This window comes from Psammomys obesus, unplaced genomic scaffold (assembly GCF_907164565.1).
Source record: "Psammomys obesus unplaced genomic scaffold, mPsaObe1.curated_primary_1811, whole genome shotgun sequence".
NCBI classification, from domain to species: Eukaryota; Metazoa; Chordata; class Mammalia; order Rodentia; family Muridae; genus Psammomys; species Psammomys obesus.
The window spans coordinates 34,100,276-34,122,129 of NW_026596034.1; the positions used below are offsets into that span (position 1 = coordinate 34,100,276).

At 44.4% G+C, this 21,854-nt stretch overlaps 1 protein-coding gene across 1 annotated transcript in view; it reads left to right on the forward strand.

Moving 5' to 3' along the window:
- The window catches only part of Cdh13 (cadherin 13), an 847,250-nt gene that overhangs the window by 445,165 nt on the left and 380,231 nt on the right, over positions 1–21,854 (forward strand). The window contains exon 4 of the mRNA XM_055621425.1: positions 7,864–7,980. Coding sequence (XP_055477400.1) covers positions 7,864–7,980 — 117 coding nt within the window. The remainder of the gene's footprint in view (positions 1–7,863; positions 7,981–21,854) is intronic.

Here is a 21,854-nt window from a genome sequence, read left to right on the forward strand (position 1 = left end):
CAAATGTGTTTTTCTCTCTTTCTTATTATTTTTTTTTCCTGTCCCTTTTCATGGTAGATCTGACGCACCTTTGAATCTTCAAAGGACGCGGTAATCAATGACGTGGGGAGACAGGCGACAGTGTGCCCGTCATTATAGAGATGAATTTATTAATGTAAACGGCGTCGTGTGGAAGGGAGATGGGGCTGAATTAAAATGTGAGGACCTGTGATCCAACAAGAAACATAGAACAAAGGGAGGAGAGGGAAACCGAACATGGAGATAAAAGAGCCTTTGCCGATTCTGGCCTCCGCTGAAGAGAGCTAGCATAAAAGAGGTTATTGCAGAAGCAGGCTACTGCAACCCTGGTGTCTTAATTAAAATGTCTTCAAGAATGGAGGGAATAGTATCAGGGGTTCGGGCGAGATGACAGTGATACAGAAGAAATACAGGGGCTCAGAAGGGAAATATTCAACGTAAATATTGTGAATGAGTCTCTGAGTCCTGAGCTTCAGTCATAGAGAATATTTAATTGCTTGGGTAAGGGTAGGTGTTGACTTTGGCAGATGGTATGGAAAATAGCTTTCCTAAAAAGAGAGAGAGAGAGAGAGAGATTCAGTGTGTGGGGGTGTGTTGTATCACACGAGTACAGGTGCCCACTGAGGCCAGAAGAGGGCATCAGAAACCCTGATGCTAAAGTTGCAGGTCGTTGTGAGCTGCTACATGGCTGCTAGGGACTGAGCCCGGGCCTTCTGCAAGAGCAGCTGCTGCTCTTAACTTCTTAGCCATCTCTTCAGCCCTGGGAAATAGCTTGCTGATTTTAGAGTTTGTGGCTATTAGCCTTGAGAAAAAGACCCCAAATTGACAATTAATAAGTGAGAGAACAAGGATCTTGAAAATAGTCCAGATCCAGAGAGTTGGTCCAGGCCAAAAGGACTACCTTTCCTTCCGTGAGCTCCTGTTGGGAAGATGGCTCAGTGGGTAAGGACACTTCCCTCCGAGACTGCGTTTGAACCCTGGGACCTACACAGTGGAGCAAGAACTGGTGTGGAGATTACCCTCTGGCCTCCGCATGTATGTATGGTGTATGTGCAGACACAAAGAAATAAAAATGCTTTTGAAATATACTCTTATGTCAGAGAAAGAGACACGCCGCTCGGGAGGAGGGCAAAGAAGAGAAGCAGCTGCTTATACAGTTGATAAAGCTGTATGTTGTCTCTGCATCTGCTCCAGAATAGCCCAACGCCATCACTATTGTCTAACTGTCTCCTTGAACTGGCACCTATGATGTCATGCTTCATTGCAGGGTGGCTGCGCTGTCCACATTGGCAGCCAGCATGCTCTCCTGGCTAACGAGCTAACGAGGTGACTGGGCTGCCAGGGAGAAGGGAGCTGGTATCTCTTTCACTCCAGTGACAAATGTATCAGGTGATGAGTAAAAGGTAGGGCTGTCTCTTCCCTGGGGTCACCCTGAATAAGATATCATGCAGGCTTCCTCTGAGCATTTATCAATACATACTATATATAAATATATATACACACATATGTGTGTGTGTCTGCCCTGACCAGAAGTGATTAGAAAGTATCCCCAAAAGAAGTGGGGAAAGGAAGGGGAGTACGGGCAGACGAGCTGGAGTAGAGGGTTATGCATTCTGTTGAGGATGCATGGAGCCTGAGGTACCTGTGGGTAGCTCTGTGTGGCTGTCATGGCGAGAACCCACGGCCAGCGCCCTGCACATACCCACTTGAGTTGCAAAGCACCGTTCTTGTATGGGTGGGTGTGATGACTGGTTTTAAACGTCAGCTTGTCACAAAGTAGAGTCACCCGAGAAAGGAGTCTCCGCGGGGACTTGTCCAGATCAGTGGGCCTGTGGGCGTGTCTGTGGAGGATAGTCTTGATTGCTAACTGATGTGGAAAGACCCGCCCGGACGGTAGGTGGCGCTGTTTTATGGCAGAGTCCTGCACTGTGTAAAGAGTAACGGAAGCAACGAGTTGAGCTTGAGCAGCCAGCCGGCATGCAGCAGGAATACACTTCCCTCTGCTCCAGTCCCTGCCTTTACTTCCCCTCGATGAGGGACTGACACCCGGAACCATGCGCCAGATAAACCCTTCCCTCCATATACTGCTTTTGGTATTCGCCCTAGCTGTAGAAATCAAGAGACCGGGGCTTAGTGGGCGGGGTTTTCTCAAAGGCCTTTTATCGGCTCTGAACTCTTGCAGAGCTCAGGTTCTCTCACCTACCGCACGGGCTCGAATTAATTCAGCTGCGGAGGCAAGGGGCTCTGTGTGTATTAGGAAAACAAGCCCATTTGTAAAACCCTGCCAGATCCCTCCAGGTGCTCAGAAGTAGCTATTTAGCATGAATATTTCATCAATGCCAGAGTAGATTGAAGAAAATTCTTTCCATTATATCCCCATCACCGTTGCACGTGGTTGAATGGACTTCTGACTAAAGAATCTAAATATGCTTAAAACATTTTTTCACCTCCAGCGAAATGAGCGGGGCCTGATTGGGTTGTTATTTTCCTGCTTCATGAAATATTTCAGAGGCAATTGTGTCTTGGATGTTTTGTTTGGCAAATTTTTATCCGAAGCCGGAGCCTTTGGATTATTTTTTTTCTTTAACTGACAGCGTGGATGTAGGGAAGTCGACACTTGAGAGAAAATGTCTAGGGCCTGTCTCTGTGGTCCTTGCATTGTCATTTCTAACACCAACTGTTGAACTTGGTGCTGGGCTTGCTGTAACAAGTGAGGGAACAGAGACTGTTGAAATGGCCCAATAGGCAGCCACAGGTGAGGTCAGACCCCAGCCTTGCCTACGCTTCCCCTGGTAACCAGAGAACTGCCTGGCATATTGGATGCGCCGGACATTTCCTTGCTCCCAACATCTTCGGAGCTTGTCAGACACCAGCTCTCTCTGCTTCCCGCCCTCACCAATGCTGGCCTGGGCTTACCTTTAGCTTCTGTGCCTTTGAGTCGTCCCCAGGCCCGAACCCAGGCCCCTTCTATGCGTCCCTTTTTGTGGAGGAGGAATCTTGAACTGATATTTGAGACAAGAGTGGAGAGTAGAAGGATAGACAGAGTTGGCCATGCAGAAGAGGGCAGGACCAGGGGTAACAGCAGCTGCAGAAGTCAGCAACGGGCATCAAGCTCACCTCCTGAGCCTTCCCTGCCTCCGTGGTGCTGGAGACTTTATTCCTGGTCACACAGATGCTTGTACAATGTTAATAAGGGGCAGGTCATGTTTTTAAAAGGTCTTTCCGAGTAGAAACGTCTAAAGTCACCTCTCAAATCCCAAACACCCACAGAGAAACCTATAACTTCTTTGTATCATTGATTATTTTGTTCACAGAAACTTACTCTCCATTCTAAGCATACATACCAATGCCAAATGACCTAGGACCCTGGGAATGTCCCTCCTCAGTGCTCCACGTTGGATGCTTGGTTATTCAGCCACACATGTAGGAGTGTTTACTTATGCATTCATTTCTTTTTTAATACTGTGGCACATTAATTTATTCCACTGAAAAGAAAGGGACACGGGAAATTGAAGTAAATACTTCCTTCTGTAATTGATATCCTCTAAGTGGAGAAATAATTAATTTCCCAAATAATGATCTAAGAATGCCTGGATAAGACTAATGAAGCCCATGTGGAGACCAGGAAGTATTTGCTTTTACTAGGCCAGGTTTCTCAGGAAAAGGATTTCGCTGGGCTCTCTAGCTTCCACCAACTATCATCCTTGGATGATGGACCCATGGCAATACCCCACATGTCCAGGTGGCTGAACTGGGGTGAGATGTGTCATTTCCACAGTGGTCACTTCTGAAGGCTCACTAAACAAATATTTAAATGATTCCAGCAAGATATTGACCTGTCTAAAGTCACTGGAGATTTTCAATTTCTTTTCTCTTGCTTGAATTGTGGTCTATTTCATTGTCTGCACAACTAGGTTTCCGGAGGCTATTGTCATGTGAGTATATGATGCACTTTAGCCATGATTCTTCCATTTGGACTCTCCTCTTTCCCCAACTCAGACTGAGCATTATCTTACTGATGGCTCTCCTTATTGGAAATACTGTTTATGATGTCACCAGCTATCATTTCTAGGAAGCACACGTACTTGGAGCCTCCAAGGTTTCTACTCATTTACTCCTGCTGTATGTCAACAGCCCCTGAAAAATTGTGAATGCTGTAGCTTCCAGTGGTTGCTTGGCTTCACACCTTCCCAGGAATCTTCTTACCCCACATTTAAAGAAAATTCTATGTCCTCTTGGCACAAGATGATTTCCAGGACAAACAAGGACAACAGATCCCATCACAGACATAGACATTTCTGGCCACAAGCACTCAGAGGTCTTCGCTGACAGACACATACTTAGGCATCCACATAAGTGACTAAGGTAGGGGCAGAGCAACAGTCCCAGAAACATGAAATAAGGGCCAGAGGAATGACTGCCCTGGCCAGCTGCACTCTCCAGGTGCCTCTAAGTTGCCCTCAGATTCAGCACACATGTGTACCGAACAACTCCAACCTTGAGAGATTGTTTCCCAAGGCTCAGAATTTCCTCTTTCTCTGCTCTGGCATTTTACATCCAGGCTGACACTACTGAGCCCGTCAGCCCACTTCCAGAAAGCTGGGAGAGGTGAGAGACAGACGGGTACTGCATCTTGAATGGCTGGTGTACTGGGAAGAGGGGGACACCAGGAGCGGGCACAGGGCTCAGGGGCACCCAGAACAACGGCACCGCCCTCGGCAGGCTTGCAGGCACAAGTGAGCTCTTTATCACAAACAATGGAAAGTTTGTTGCTGAGGACACAGGGTGCTTTTTCATTGCTTTGGACACATTTACACACACGCTGTCGTAATGAACGGAGGCCTCTGTGGCTGTATTACAGCTCTGAATCACCAAGCCCTTACATATGCATGGCGCCTTAAATCTTCACACAGCGCTGTCCTGCACATTCACTCATGGGCGGCTCCTGAAGTTGTTGGTTTTCTTAACTGTAAATGAGATTTGCACATATCACATATTTTATGTATATTCCATTCTTTTGCTGCCCCTCAGTAAAGCAACAAAATCTTTGGAGATGCTATGTATCAGTTTTATATAATAGAGTCCATTCTCTCTTCTGTTATCTCCTGGTTTTCCTCTCCCTTTCTGGCTTGTTTGTCTGTTTGTTTGTTTGTTTGTTTGTTTTCTTTTGAGTTGGGTTCAAGTCATTGCGCCTTGTCTTTTTGGTTGGCCGAGTTTCTTGTTGCTTGGTTTTATCCTCTTTGCTCTTTCCACTGTTATTCATAAACACACACATTTCATAGGGGGAGGGAGAAGTGAAGGGGATAAAAGGAGGGAGGGAGGGAGGGAGGAAGAGAAAAATACAGAGAGAGAGGGAGAGAGAGAGAGAGGAGAGAGGAGAGAGGAGAGAGAGAGAGGAGTGTTCATTCTTTGCCTGCATGTGGAGACTATTGTTTCCCTAGAAACCAACCGTGTGTGTTTTGTATGTGTATGTAAGTGCACAAGTATGTGCATGTGGCAGAGAGAACAAGCATGAGTTATATCTTCACAAATGTTCTCCAACTCCTCTGAGACAGGATCCACCATGCAGGCAGTCTCAGTGATCCTCCTGTCTCCACCCCCCACCCCCCAGTGATGGGATTCCAAGTGCACACCACTTGGTCCAGCATTTTAAAGTGTGTTGTGGAGATCAAATTGAAGTCTCCCTGCACTTGCAATGGAAATGCTTTTCCTACTGAACCAGTTTTGTAAGTGGAGCTGGAGAAATGGCTCAGAGGTTAAGAGCGCCATCTGCACTTCCATGGGACCTAGTTTTCCGTAGCAGTCTTGCCAGTTTCAGTACATGGGGCAATGGTATAAAATGAATTCAGACTCCTGCTCAGTCCAATTGTAGAAATGCTTTACATTTTACAAAGCTGAATATATGACTCATTAAATCACAGCTCATATCTTTCTTGAGGCCTTGGAAAATTAATTTACAGCAAAGAAAAATTTGATAGGTTTGCAACAATTATTCTGGTTTGTGAAGTGGCCTCATTGTGGCTTCATTTTCTCTGCTTAGAAATACCATTTTGGTAGGCCAGCCCTGTTTTACATAGACCCCTTAGCTAAGATTTCTTTTGTATTATTATTCTGTAACATAGTTCATGCAATCTGGGATGGACACAAGTATTTTCTTTAGAAATATAGTTTGTGAAATGTATTATCTGCTAGTTAGGCAAATTTAATCAGCAGTAATCTCTACATAATCTGCAAACTTTCTTCATTGGCTAAAGAGCTATGGGTTTCCTGGGAGGATTTTGTAACTGTAAGGGCTGACACACATTTAAGTGTCTCCATGAAGGCCAATACACACTTGCTATATTGCTCTTCTGTCTCACTAAGCATTGTTCTGTGTCTTTTTTTTTTCCTTCCTTCCTTTGAGCTTAGCACCTAGGTGCATTCCTAGAGTGGAATTACAGAAAGAAGAGCTGCGGATATTTGCAAGGCTCTTGATAAGCAAATATTGCCCAGCAGCTCTCTACAAGACTGTTAGTCTATATTCCAAGAAAAATCAAGAGTGTGAATGTTTGTGGAGGTTTTCAAAAGCTTTAACTGGTTTTGTCTCTTGTTTGACTTTTCCTATCTATGTTTTCTCTTAAAACCACAAAATGCAGGTGAACACAAGCATATTCTCTGTGTGTGTATGTGTGTTGTGTGTGTGTGTGTGTGACACACACACACACAAAATACACACTATGGATCAAGGGCTAGTGATGCCATGAAATTATTATTTAGCATATTGTTTTAATGGGAACTATGTCATAAAGTATGAGGTGCTTGCTTCTGATGACACAGAAAATAATATTAATTAGCATGTGGTATTTGATGAGATTTATTTGCATATTAAAAGTGATAATCTGTTTTCAATTCTTTTTCCCCCAGCCCTCTAATTAGATCAAGATTGTACTAGCCCTCTTCCACCTCCCCTCTTCCCTTTCCCCTTTCCTACCTTTCTGTAAGTAATAGCTTGGGTTTAACAAGGTTGTGGGTGTCCAGAATGTTTATTTTTATGTTTCCCTATTTTTATATAATGTGACATTAGCGCTTGATGGAAAATAATGATACAATTTCCTTTGTTGAACACAGTTCTTTAATTAAACAGGTATAACCCTTCAAATGGGAGTCAGTGGGTTATTGATTTAAAAAAAGAAGATGTGAAGTTGGGGGTTAAGGAGTTAAAGGAGAATCTGGGAAGAGTTGAGGGGGAGGAGTTGGGGTAAATAGGATCAAAATGCATTGTATGGAATTCTCAAAGAATTAATTACAATAATTTTTAGATATAGAACTCCTGACAGTGTGCATGCAGTGAGCGAGGTAGGGACAATTCCTTGGGGAATGCATCCCAAAGGATTTCCTGATCATGGCATGCATCCCTTGAGAAATCGTTGCCTGTACCTCCATGAGGCCTGAAAGCGTGTACAGCCCTATCCCTCACTGTCATTCATCCCTACTGCTCTAGGGGCCCGTGAAGGGAGCCATGCTTATATCTGGGAAGTTTCTTTGGTTGCTGACCAGGTGACTTCTACCTATTTTGCAGATTAAGACCACTCTAAACGGTCTGAAGGGTATATTGATCCAATGTGGCACTTTAAGTAGATGGTACAGAAGTTGTAATTAACTGACTTCTATCGCCATTGTGGATTGTGACATCAACTTTCGTGTGAGCCTAACCATGCACTTGGTCATTCTAAAGAGATGTGATAGAAGCAAATTGACAGTGTCCAGACAGTTGTGCCCTTCCCAACAAAGCATAAGAACCCAGGGCATACTGATACTTCCTCATCTGTGGAGATCTTACTCACTTCATCTTGTTTTCTCTTTTAGGATATTTTCAAATTTGCAAGGACCTCTCCTGTCCCAAGACAAAAGAGGTCCATTGTGGTGTCCCCCATCTTGATCCCAGAGAACCAGAGACAACCATTCCCCAGAGATGTTGGCAAGGTAAGTTGGACAAAGGACAGATGCCACAGAGTGTTTCTATGAAGGGATGAGCATGCATAAGGCAAGTTGGCTGTGACAGTTGTGATCAGCTAGAACTGGCCTCCATTACTGCATGATAAGAGGTCAAAATGATCTTATCAAGATAAAAACTTCAGCAATCATTTTTAAAAGAAGAGGATGAGGAAGAGAATGGGGAGGAGGAGGGGGAGGAAGAAGAAAGAAGAAGGAAGAGGAAGTTGACATTGTGGGAAAGTGGAAGCCATATATCACAATTGTGGGATCTACATAGTAGAAAATAGTTTTTGAAGTGATATATAAGATGTCATAAGATGTTGGTTAACAGGCTGCTCTGTCTTTATAGCTGATGTCCACGTGATGGGCTGACAGCCATGTTGTTGATGTTTTATTTTATTGAGGTCCTGTTTTTCAAATGTGTCAGTACAAGCTCACTGTTGGGTCAGCTTCCCAGAAACAAAACCAGAGCACAGGAAGTCAACCACACTAAGTAGATCCAGGGGCAGTGTTGCTTGAGTCTGAGCAATAAAGTCCCCTGGAGAAAATAGCCACTGTTAAATGGACCACAGTACTGATGGCACGTTGTATCAAAACAGGGAGAAAAATCAGCAAATTGAGTTTAATGATCTGACTAGCTTTTTTTTTTTTTTTTTTTTTTTTTTTTTTGTGGTGACTCAGGACTCAGGCCACTTCCTGTGTATGAACTAAAAGGGTCCTCTGCAGAACAAGCAGAAAGGGCTGGTTTTACCTGGGTGGAGAGGAGCAAGGATGGAAATGGATATGTTGTTTCAAAGTAATTTACCTTTTAAGGAACAGAGCAGAGGGACATCCTTGACCCTCTGGCCTGAGCCCTTCATAATTGGTTGCTGTGAATGTCCTGTTTTTCAGAAATCTGACCCATTTAAAATCACTCTGATATGTGTTCCTGGTTATAGGTTACTTTGTTCTGCCTCTCTCTGCCCTATTGGACCTAGTACAGGCATCTCATTCAAAATAGGGGCCTCGAGTAGATTTTCAGGACACATATCAGTATTTCTTGGCCCAAAGGGGATGTCTACATAGAGATTCAAATTTAAGTCGGTTTCTATTTCTTGTTGAACCTGAAGTTTGAACATGGCTGTTTACTTGAATGAGTGATCTCAATGCCAGGAGCTAATGTTTTAATAACTTACCCATCAGGTAAAAATGGAATGCCTGTTTTATGCCAAAATCCAATCCGGTAAATACAGCCATAACTAGCAAAGACACCGACTTATGGGGAAATGGAAATTTATGCAACTAAATAACGTGAAAATTACAGATTATGACAATGGCTGCACAAAACAAAAAACACAGTGACTTGAGAGAAAAAAAAAAAAAAAACAAAGAGTACAACCCAAAGGGTTGGAGGGAGGAGATTGTCACAAAGCTGGCTGACACAAGCTAAGGTTTGTGCTATCTGAGGGAAGACTGAAAGGATAAGGACATGCATGGGAAGGGCAGGTCTGTGGTGTCTTGGTAGAGAGCTATGTGTTCAGAGGCCCGAGGTGAGGAGGGACGGAGCACTCCTGAGGAGCATCCCTAGGGGAGTGCAGCACAGTGAGCCAGAGAGAGCATGGCCAGAGGGGCCTGGAAGATCTTAGAGGTGGCCTGTCTTGGAGGCACTTTGAGGAGTTGGGATTTGGTCACAGCCTGCAATGATTGACCCCTGGAATCTCTCCCAGGGCGGTGTGTCACCCCGGCTTCCTTGTAGGAAATAATCCATGTAAACAAAATGAAAGATAGGAGTGGGAGCAGACAGATCCACTAAAGAGGAAGGATGTATGAACAAGGGTGGGTTAGACCATTGGAGTTCTATTTCTACTGGAAATTAAAAGCAATAACAACAAATTATTCTGGCGATCAATATACTTATTATTTTAAACTGCCATTGAGCCAAACATGTATCTATTTTAGCAAATAATTTCTATGACTCATAGAAAACAAAGCAGCTTGGACTGGACAGAGGTAAGCTATAAGCCCTGGACCCCTGGACAGCCCTGAGCACTGTCATACCTACATTACAATCGCACAGAGTCAAGGGGTTAATCTCCATCTCTTCAATTATTTTGAGACTACTGTAAGTCTTCTTTCATTACTATAAGGGAATAGCAGAGTCTGGCTGCTTTATAAAGAGAAGAGGTTTGTTTAACTCATGGCTCTAGAGGCGGAGAATCCAGAGTTGACATCTGGTGCTGACTTTGTTGGCAGAGTCCTGAAGAAGCATGAGGAATCATGGGTAAGAGATAGGCAGCACACATGCACATAGCTGTCTAGTCTTACTGCCTCCTTATTTTTGTGCATATCTGTGCATTCATATTCTCATGTGTGTGACTGCACCTTTGTACATGTGTGTGGAGAACATGTGTATAGGTAGAGTCCAGAGAAGAACCTGGGGTTGTCATCTACTTTGTGTTTTTGAGACAGCATCTCTCATAGGTCTAGAACTCATCAAGTAGGTGAGGCTGGCTGGCCAGTGAGCCCCAGGGATCTGCCTGTCTCTGCCGACACAGTACTGGTATTACAAGACTGTCTGTCCCACCATGCTGTGTATATGTGTGTATATACATATGTGTGTGTGTGTGTGTGTGTGTGTGTGTGTGTGTGTGTGTGATGGGTTCTGTGGATGAAATTTGTGTCTTCATGCTCACAAAGCAAGGACATTACTGACTGCTGACTGGGTAGTCACCCTAACATCTCCCTCTTCTAAACTGCCACCTGCATTCTATTATGGGGGTTCTATCCTAGGGACCTTGTTTAATTTTGATCACACACCAAGAACACCTTCTCAGGCACCATAGCCAAATACTCTCTACATTCTTCATGCCTTGTAATGAGATTTGCATCCCAACACATGAAACACTGGGATGCTCTCACACAAGCCCTATCTAAATAGTTCCAGGATTTCTAGGTACCCCAAAGGGAAGCTAGCACTTTAGCTGTAGCCATGCATCACAGTCCCCAGAGACACTTAACACGGGTGCCAGGGCCCCACCCTCCAGGCTGATGCACATAGCTATTGTGTAAAAACAAAACAAAACAAAACAAAAAAACCAAAACAAACAAACAAACAAAAAAAAAAACATGCTTAGGTATTATTTAAGAGATCCTAGGGAAGTCTGATGTACAGCCAGGGTGAGGGCTCCTGGCACACACCACTTCCTGCCTAAAGACAGTATGAGCGACAAGATCAACTCCTCTAACACCTTGTAGAAGTGTGTGTTTTTGAATCCTATCCTTAAGCCAGTGATCTAGAACTCTTGGGTGGAGACCAGAAACCAGCCTTTCGAATTTTACAGCAGGCACTTGTACACTTTTCAGCTACATCCCAGCACTCCTGTTTTAGTAAAATTCCCTTATTACGTGTCAGATATCCGTTGATGTGCTCGCCCATGCCTCTTATCCTTCAGTGCATGTCAAAACCAAACACTTCATTATGATGCTGTTTTAAAGAGAGTATCTATTCTAGGTTGACTTCTGTTGCTATGATAAAAACACTCTAACTAAAAGCAACTTGAGGAGGAAGGGGCTCATTTGCCTTACACTTCCATGTCACAGTGCATCATTGAGGGAAGCTGGGACAGGTGTTTGAAGCAGAAACCACACAGGAATGCTACTTACTGTCTTCCTGCCTCTGGCTCACTCAGCTACCTTGTTTTTTTCATGTACAGCCCAATCCCACCTACCTAGGGTTGACCCTGCCTGCAGTGTCCTGAGCCCTCCTGCATTGATGAGCAGTTAAGAAAATTCCCCACAGACATAGCCACAAGTGAATGTGATGGAGGCAATTCTTCAGTTGAGGATCCCTCTTCTCAGATGTGTCAGGTTGACAACCAACATCAATCATCACCATTCGCATGAAAGAAAGAAAGAGCATCCCATCCCAGGTTAGATAAGAACCAAGGTGACATGAAGCTGGTTTCAGCTGCTCACTCACTGCCTGACTTTAATGATCACCTCATCTCTGAGTCCCATTTCCCTACCTGGAGTGTTAGAAAATGATCCCTGTAGAATTCTTGTCATGAGAACTCAATGTAGTAAGTGGAAGGGCTTAACGTAGCACCAGAGAAATCATGGATAGGTGCTAGTAGTTTCTGTGCTTCTCTAATCCTATAAGATCAAGGATCCTGTCTGTTTCCATTGCCATTATGTCCCCAGGTCCTCCCACAGTGTCTTACAAACACAGCTGATGTTCAATATATGCTGGCTGATTGAATTTCAGGGACTCTTCCTCCTGAGAGGCAAAGAGCACTTATTCATAGAGGTCAAGAGTATTGAGCCTCTAAGGCTGAGAGCACCAACAAGTTAACTCAGAAGCTGAGCTGAGGACAGACCAGGAACGCTGGGGAAACAGGGTATTTCTATCAGGTTGGTGACAGCACAGACTCCTTCAGCATCCCGAGTTTTCCCAGGGACTCCCCTTTACAGTGAACACCATACGCATAGCTGTTCTGCGGGATCTTGCTGGCCAAAGGCTCTCCTCCAAAGCTATACGGCTTTGTATCCACACATGAACAGAGCGTGAGACAAGAACTGCTGAGAACACCCGGCTCTTTGCCCTCCCTCGTGCTGTGGGATGCGCCTGAGAGTGCGTTTCCCACCACCTCTGGTTTTCCTCTGTGGGCTTCTGACTTAACCACACACACACAGAGTACAGATAATTCCCTAGAAACAGCCTCACTACCTTCAGAATGAAGTGGCCACAGTGGAAGTCTTGACTCAGGCTAAGTAAGCTTCTGAGGTATCCTGAATGAGACAAGAATCTTTCTTAATAGTCACTTCCCTTGGTTATTTTGCTGTTGCTGTGATAGAACACTCTGACCGGATGCAACTTATAGAAGAAAGAGTTTATTTGGCTTACAGTTCCAGGATGATAAGAGCTCGGCATTGCAGGCAAGCCTGGGCAGCACACAAGAGAGCATGCTGAGGAACAGGAAGCTGAGAGTGCACATCTCCAGACACAAGCAGGAAGCTGGGAGAGTGAAGAAGCGGCTGGAACCCAACCTGGGGACATGCTTTCTCCAGCAATACTGCATCATTTAAACCTTCCCAGTCAGACCGCCACACCACTGAATCTCTTTTTCAGATAATAACACCCTAAACTAGAGTCGGCTATGCAACACTACAGTAAGAGGTACACTGACCTAGAGAGATTTGGAGGGCAATGACATGTGGGGGCCAGAAATCTACCTCCTTGGTCCCATACCTATCAGTCACTGAAGACACTTGTAGTTTCCCCTCCCTCGGCATAGAAAAGCCTGACAGACACAGGTAGAACTGATGAAGCTAAGATCAAAGAAAGCATGAGATGAATGAATGAATGCATGCATTAAAAACAAGCAGCCACCATCACGAAAATAACTTTGTTCGGGTGATACAAAGCAAAGGCAGAGTGTTCACAAGACAGTTGCTTTGCAAGAAACAACTGGCAGTATGGAAGACTTGGACACTGCGATGTTGGTATCCCATTCCGATTGGGAAAGCAGCTGCTTTATAGAGGACCTAGGTTGAGAATCTCTACATGGGCACACATAGCGTGCCAAGAGGGGTCCTCAACTGGAAAATGAAATTGCCTTTGATGCAGTTAAAGTAAGAGGCAATGAAAAATGTTTCTGAGTAACTTCATGCTTATTCACTCACTCATTCACTCACAGCCCAGGCTGACTCTAGCTGCCTTCTGATTGACAGAGGAGACACTTGGGAAAATTGCTTAGAAAGAGACTGCGGGATGATTGCATGAAACTAAAGAAAACTATAATATGACAGTGTTGTGTATTGTCCCAGCCTGGACAGTTTTGAGTGAGGAAAGGCTTTGCTTCTACTTACATCAGGAAAATCAGTGTGAACTGGGACTTTCTAGGTGGCCATGCTAAGGTTGCTACTATTATAACCTAGTTAATGGACTGTAGCGATAGTACTGAAAACCAGTGATGGTGATGGCTGGGGAGAACGCAGCTTAGATCTTCCCTCTGAAAATTAGAACGTGCACCATGGTCTCCTGAAAAACTTTTAGTTCTACCAAAGTATAAAAACACCAAAAGAAAGGTGCTGAGGTTAACGGGCCCTAGGTGGAGGGTGTCCTCATTTGATCCTATGCCATATAGAACTGTCTACCCACAGAAAGGTTACATAGGTACTTCCGAGGCTGTAGACAGTCTTGGCTGGTGTGTAACTAATCCACCCAACAAATATGAGATAGTGAGTTGCCAATCTCACTATCATGGGTGGTCCAGAGAACCCTTTCCCATCCAGAGTATAGACTGGGTAGCCATGACCCTCCATTTTACTTGCTCGTTGAGCCAGCTTTTAGGGAGCACATGGAAAGGACAAACCAACATTCTTTGGGAAGACAATTAGAAATGTACCAGACCACTGGGGAAATGAGTTTTCTCCTTGTTTCTGGCTCTTCCATGTGAAATCTAATGGAGAAAACCTCTCATCTCTGAAGAAATTGGAAAACACCCAGTAGTCCTAGGAACACTTCTCCCAACCCCCACCTCCTTTGCCATTGAATTCTCCACAGAAGGAAGGAGCTAGGGTTGTGTGTGCACCCCAGGGAAACACATGGTGTTCTCCACATGTGCTGACTCCCCTCCCCTTCCAAAATATGACTCTCTCAGAATTTGCACCATAAATAATTTCTCAATTTTCACCAAACTCTGCTGATAAATATTTTATTGCATCTTTAGAGGTTTTTGAGTTCTTAGGCCCAATTGATTGAGAGCAGGGGACTTTAAATCTGCACAGTAGCATGGAGGTCTTTGCAAGATGTATTTTATTCTGTTTTATATTGAGTTTGAAAGACAAGTCATTTATGAAATGCTTATTAGGAATTCTACTTTCATCACGGACCCCTTCCATCAAAACCAATGGAAGTACATTTTACTGAAAATCCTTTTTTACGCCCCCATAAATTAGTAGAATGGACATTGGGAAGGACATCTTTAACCCAGGACGGAAGAAATATGTCACTGAGCCGTGTGTTCTTCATACAGGGGATCAACATAGATCATTAGACCAAAGCATAGAAACTGCTCAGACAGAACTCTGCTTTGGTTATGTCATGAATGTGAGTCATACATGAGTGGAATTTTCCACAGTATCCCACAGAAGTCCAGATGTATGGTTTACCAGAGACGTCCCCACATCCAGAAACTCACTGCCTCCTTTGTGTGGCCACCTAATGCACATGTATAGAGCTAGGAGTCTGTTGACATGGGATTGAGTTTGTCTTGCTCCACTTAGCAGTTTCTAGTTCTTCCTTTGAGAACTTTGGGTACTAAGCTGTCTCCTCAGGCACCGGACCACAAGTGAAATCTGGATCCCCAGCCCCATGCTCTTCACTCTGCTCCTGAAATGGCTTGTTCAGTCCTATTGTCTGCTTCATTGTGTGTAACCCATGTCAGTTCTCCACACTTTAAAGCTCCTGTTTCTCACACTTTATCCCACACAGCAAGCACTTTTCCCAGAAGTTTATAACTGTCTGTCTTTTCATCTGTCTGTCCATCATATATCTATCCATCAATCTATCCATCTATTTATCTATTCATCCATGATTTATCCATCATCTATTTATTACTCTATCCATTCATCTATCTGTGTATCTGTCATACCTCTATTCATCAGTCTATTCATCCATCTACTCATTCATTTACCAACCCTCTATTCACCCACCATCTGTATATCTATTTTCTTTCTTTCTATCTTATCTATCTATCTATCTATCTATCTATCTATCTATCTATCTATTTACCTACCTACCTACCTACTTACCTGCCTTCTATCTTTCTGCCTGCCTGCCTAATTCCTCCTTGTTAGGCAATGAGTAGTTTTATTCAATGGCTCAAATGTGCCACCAACTAGGGAACAGTAAGGAATTAGAAATTAGGGACTTTAAGATGCCCAGAGGCTCATTACTCAAATAGTCTCCTTGAAACGAACATCAGGGATTATTTCTTCATTCATCTTATACCTATTTCTTTCCTATTTGCATGTCTTTGAATTCTTCCTTCTGCATAGACACATTCCCTCTACCCTCACTTCCTTTTTCTATGTTTAGGATTTTCCAGTCCACTAGGACTACATTAATGAATGTCCTATGCCTGGACCGTCCAGGATGGTAGCTGCAAACCACAGGTAGCTAGCCATCACTAGAGACACAGCTAGTGCAACTGAGGAAATGGAATTTTTGGAGAGTAATTTAATTTTAATTGTATGTATATGTGCTTGTCTGTGTGTGGGGTTGTTTAGATGAGTACAGGTGCTGACAGAGACCAGAAGAAGATGTATCAAATCCCCTGGAGCTGGCGTTACAGACAGTTGTGAACCAGCCAATGTGGGTACTAGAAAATGAACTTCGGTCCTGTATAAGAGCAGCAAGAATTGTTAACCCCTAAACTATCTCACCTCCCAAGCACCAGGGAACATTTTATAACAAAATAAAATTCCAAACTTTAAAACGATATATGTCAATGTATGGACACATACACACACACCATACATATGTGCATGCATTTGCACAAAGTATGAAGAATAACATTAATAATCTTTATGTTTAATCACATTGTAAGAAAATATTTTGGATTGGTGGGTCTCATTAATATATGTGTTATGTACTTCCTTGTACCTGTCTGAAATGTGGCTTCCGTATTAACATCTTCTTCTTCCTGTGGCCCTTGTGGTGGAGTGGAGCTGCTCTGTAGCTCATTTCTGGCCTATAACTCTTATGCACTCTTCACTTGGTCTCTCTTGTGCTTGGTGTGTTCTCTGTGATGACATTCAGCACACTTTGAGTAGCTGTATAAGTTCTTCTGCTCTTTCCCTGCAGTGCTACATACAGAGGTGGTGGCCAGGCAGACCGCCTAACCCGCCGTAGGCCTCTGGATACGCTTTGCCTTGAATTTGCCATGGCTGCAGCTGAGTAAGTGAGCATTCAGTAGGTGCTCATTAATTAAAGTGGTCAGAGCCTGGCTTGTTGTTAGAATGGAATTAACAGACCATTATATGATCAGTCTGGATGTTTTCAACAAATTTTAGTTTTCTACAGTGGCAATGAGGCCACTAGCTAAATTGATTGGCAGTCAGCCATTATGTTGGGACATATCAGTACCCTTAGAAGATTACAATAGATTTTATTTTTTGATGGGCTCTCTGTGGTGTGTGTGTGTGTGTGTGTGTGTGTGTGTGTGTGTGTGTGGTATGTGAGAGAGGGCTGAGAGAATTCTGATTGTTCATACTTAGGATATTTTTATTTCATACTCAAAACTTTCACAACTCTACAGAGTCAATTCTGATTTATTTTTGAAGTCTAATAAAAGCTATACCCACCATTAACATGCGGTGCCCTCCTTCTGCAAAGCTTAATTAATGATAAAACATAATTGAGTTATTTTGATTCCCTGCCAAATACATATAAATGCAGAAATGACCTACATGATATACACCCAGCCAATAAAGGCACCTAAGCCTGGGGGAGAAAAGGCATTTTAACCCTGAGCCTCTCACCCATCCTGGTCTCAATTTGAAACATCCCCCAGGCTTTGCTTTTATGCACGTTTGGCCTCACACTACATTTGTATTTAGTTATTTGTGTACATTAAAACTTGAGTTATCACCCTAGACGTCCAGGTGGCAGGCAGTTTTCTTATTTGACTACAATCTGCAATAACTAATAAGGATGAGAAGTGAAGCCAAACCCAGCTTTCTCATTAGTTCCCACAGTAACGCTGTGAACAACATTGTACCCATTTCTCAGATGAGGAAGCTACAATAGAAAGAGACTAAGTAACTTACCCAAGATAACTCAGTAGCGCTGCAAAGACCCAGACCCAGGACTCTTCTCTGCCCATCAGCCATCTACTCATGCTGCAATGAGTGTGTTGAGTCTCCCATCGGCTCTGTGTGCATAACACACTGACATGATTTCTTACTCAACTCACAGTACCTGACTGAGAAATCAGCATTATCTTCTCATCGTATCGTTGAAGAGCCTCCAAAGCACACGGTAAGACAAGATCTATTTGTGGAATTCACTGAACTCTTGTACAAACCAAGCGTTCTGTGTCTCCCACGTGCAATGCGGGCCCTTGGAGGATTTTGGAATAATGCGGAATGGTTAAGGAACTAGCGTCCTTGAATAATGTGGATACAAGCAAGGGGTGAAGCAAAGACGAGAAGCAGAGTCCAGCATTCCCGACCAGCCCATGGCATGGTGTGCAGGGGGAGAAATCTGCCCTCCCACTCTGTTCTCCCTTCATGCACCAATTCCTGAGCCACCCTATCTCCTGAGTTTAGGTGGCCAGATTTGTAGGATTATCTACAAATTTCTTACTCAAAGATTCCACAGCTCGAAGGCTGGGCCTTGGCTAGCGGCATCCAGGGAAACTGCTCTCAGCAAGAGGAAGCCTTAACCAGGACGAGCTTCTACTTTCTTGGGTAAATAATCTCATATCGGCCTCATTAACCTAAACTATGGTGATCATTCACTTAAACCATGCCTGAATGTCTTAACTACTGACTGTCATGGAGGAGTTGAAATTGGTTCCATTGTGGAGAAGGTGCGAAAGGGAACAGTGGCTCCAGAGAAACGGAGCTTGAGTGGAGCCTCCAGCTCAGGGAAGTGCCTGACCCTACCCTGACCCTACCACCTATCCACCAGCCAGTCCTGGACTAAGGAAAAGAAACCCAGAGCCCACTGTGTGTGTGTGTGTGTGTGTGTGCTCTCACACACATAAGTATGCACTGTTTTTAAAAGAATATTTTATGTGTGCATGTAATTTAAAATGGTCCTTTCTACCTTTCATCTCACTGCTCTGACTCCCCCTTAACCCTGTAACACATCTCCTTCCCAAGTTCATGTCCTCTTCTTTTGAGTTTTACTAGCAGGCTAAGTCTCACTAATGTTACCCGTATGTGCATAGGTGTGGGGCCATCTGTGTGCAACCCACCAGTGGCCATGCCATCAAAGAAGAAGGACCCTCCCTCCCCCAGCAGCCGTCAAGTGCCGGCAGCGCCTCAGTTAGAAGGCGGGGCCTCCTAAGAATCTCCCCATCTATGCTGGCAGTTCAGTTGGCTTCATCTTATGTAGGGTGTGTGCTGAGAAGCATGGCTGCTGTGGGTTCGTGAATGTAATGGCCATGCCATGCCCAGAAGACAGCACTGATCCACATGCCTGCCCCTGCCCATTCTCCAGCTCCTTTCCGGTGGGGTTGTTGATAGAGCTGCTCGCAGTCACCCATTCTCAGCACCTTGACTGGCTATGTCTTTGTTTTGGCTACTGTCCACTGCAAAAGAAGCTTCCCTGACCCAAGCTGAGAGCAGCTCATGGATGTGGGAATAAACATCAGTATTTAGAAGTCCGCTTGGCCATCTGGACAGAGGGCAAAATGACAAGAGTAGGTTCTGCCCTGCTGTCTATGGCACCCCAGCATGGTCACACAGCCAGGGAGGAACAGAAGCAGAGCTTAAACTCAGCTCCAAGGTGGGCTGATACTTGCTGTGGCGGTTGTCTTGGTGTCCCTGGAAGAAGAGTTAAATTCTCAGTGAGGTGAGGAGAAATGATGGTAACCTCACAAGCATGTATTCAATGTACATATTGGCACACTGAGCCAAGGCCAGAGGTCATGTCTCAAGCTTAACAAATACGCCACGCATTGAGAAACTCAGTGCAGCTCTCTGTGCCTGACAACGCATGTCATCGCCTTGTTTTCTTTGGTGTCTCTGCAGACAGCCCTGATCTATCAAAGGGAACCACAAGGCCATAGCTGACTCAGGGGCTATGAGGAAGTGGGGCCTGGGGCACAGAAGAGATCAGCTGCCCTTCTCTGACCCCATCTTTGAGGAACATAGTGACAGCTCGACAGAGACAAAAACAGGCATGTGGAAGTTATTGGGAAGATGGGAGGGCCTTTGCAAAGAACCCTTTTGTTTCCTGGTTCTGGCTTTCAAAGAGCAGCTAGAGGAGAAAGATGTGACATGAGGTGGGGTCACTGGGAACAATGCCACTGGGTACCTGAATTTAGGCCACTTCTATTGGCACTAATGGGAGAAACTCAAAGCCCTTCCATTGCAAGTCTCCATGTTCCCATCAACAGAGGCCTCATTGAGGATGCTGGTGTTTCTTGTGTGAGGCAGCTTAGGTGAAAGCCTCAGGTTATGCCTCATGAGCATCCAAGCATTCTCCTTAGGCTGAAGACTTCAACGTCCTAATCACCTAGCCAGAAATATGCATGAAGTGACTGCTGTGTGCAAGGCAACACAATCATGAGCTATCACAATTCTGCCCCAAACAGCCCTCATTCCAAATGACAGACAGACCTTGTCCAGTCAGACAAGTACCTGAGAGGAAGTAAGGGATCTTGAGGGTTCCAGCTGGCAAAGGAAGTAACTCAAGAGAGAAGGCTCTTGAGCAATAAGTTGTAGTGGGTGAGGGGAACCTAGGATGGTGGAGAGTTCTCAAGGTGGCGGGAAGCATGTGGTCTGCCTTGGCAACAGATAGGATTTTTCATCTAGAGAGCTGAGGCTTACTTGATAAGGCTGTGAAGTGAGGAGAAAAAAAAAAACTTGTCAGTAAAAGCATTACAGAAATAATCAAGGGCTAGAAGCCAGAGCTGTAAAAGTGATGTCAGAGTCTGGAATTTATTCTATAGGTCATTGAGGGTAAATTATGAGCCCATATGATCAGATTGGCATGCTATATGATCAGGGCGGCACATTAGGAGGCCTGCTATGGTTGGTTGCCTGGCGTGACACTTAATGGATGCAAGCAGAAAGCCAAGGAGATGAAGAGGGAGGTTGGGACATTGATCAGGTGGGCTCCTTGAAAGGGAGAGGGGCTGGAGAGAAGACACCAGATGCCATGGATGGGTAAGCAGGTGGTGGGGGGGGGGAGGAAGGACAAGGTTTTGTCTAGGCTGGGAACATCGTAGCTCTGTAGGATTCCGAAGAGTTGCCTCCAGAGGTGTTCTGATAGACTCAGTATTTGGCTGTGAGTAGGTGGAATGAAACCAAGGCATCTACATTACCTATGGCCTCCAAGGGTCTCTGTGGAGTCTTCAGTGGCTCCCTTCTCCCCCAGGTGAGACACGGCCACCTGTGTTGTGTGTATTATTGAGAGACGGAGGCTCATGCTGGCTGAGTTCATGTTCATTTAATGGATTATGGGGTGCCAACAGAAAGCATAGGGGAGCACTTGAGTTTCCCACATCCCTACCCTGTGTCTCATCAGGTTCATGCACAAGCCCCAACACAGTCTGTGCCTTGAGGTTTTCTTTAGCTCTTCCTCACAGAAAATTTGAAGTATTTTTTTCTGCCAAGTCAGAAATACAGAACAGCTGTGTTCAATGTTGGCCTTCTAGCCTTAAATTCTCTCTAAGTACATTACTTCTTAGTAATTTCTCTTTTGAATGCCGGTGCTTGGCTAGGCATTAGTCTGCACAATTCACATGCTCTGTGTTGTTCAAATTTTAGTTCATTTATTTGACAACTTGAAATTTCTTGTAAGTGCTGCTTTTATTTTGTTATTTGCATGTGGAAAGCACTCCCAACATGACCTGGAACAAGTCTGGCTTTACTTTTTTAAGTGTTTTCCCCCTTGTTAGTAATGCATGTTCATCCCAGAAACCTGATTGAAGTACATATATTTTTAAATAGTATGTACACTCAAGGCGGCTAGTACTGACATTGTAGGCTTCGCTTCTCAGCTTTTAGAGCATGTATAAATCTGGGCAGCTTTAGGGGAGGGTCATGGGCCCTATCTTGGATGATTACATTCTACAGATCTGGCCTGGGGCCCCAGAGGGACATTGCAACAGATCCTGGTGCTGCTGGCATATCTAGTTCAA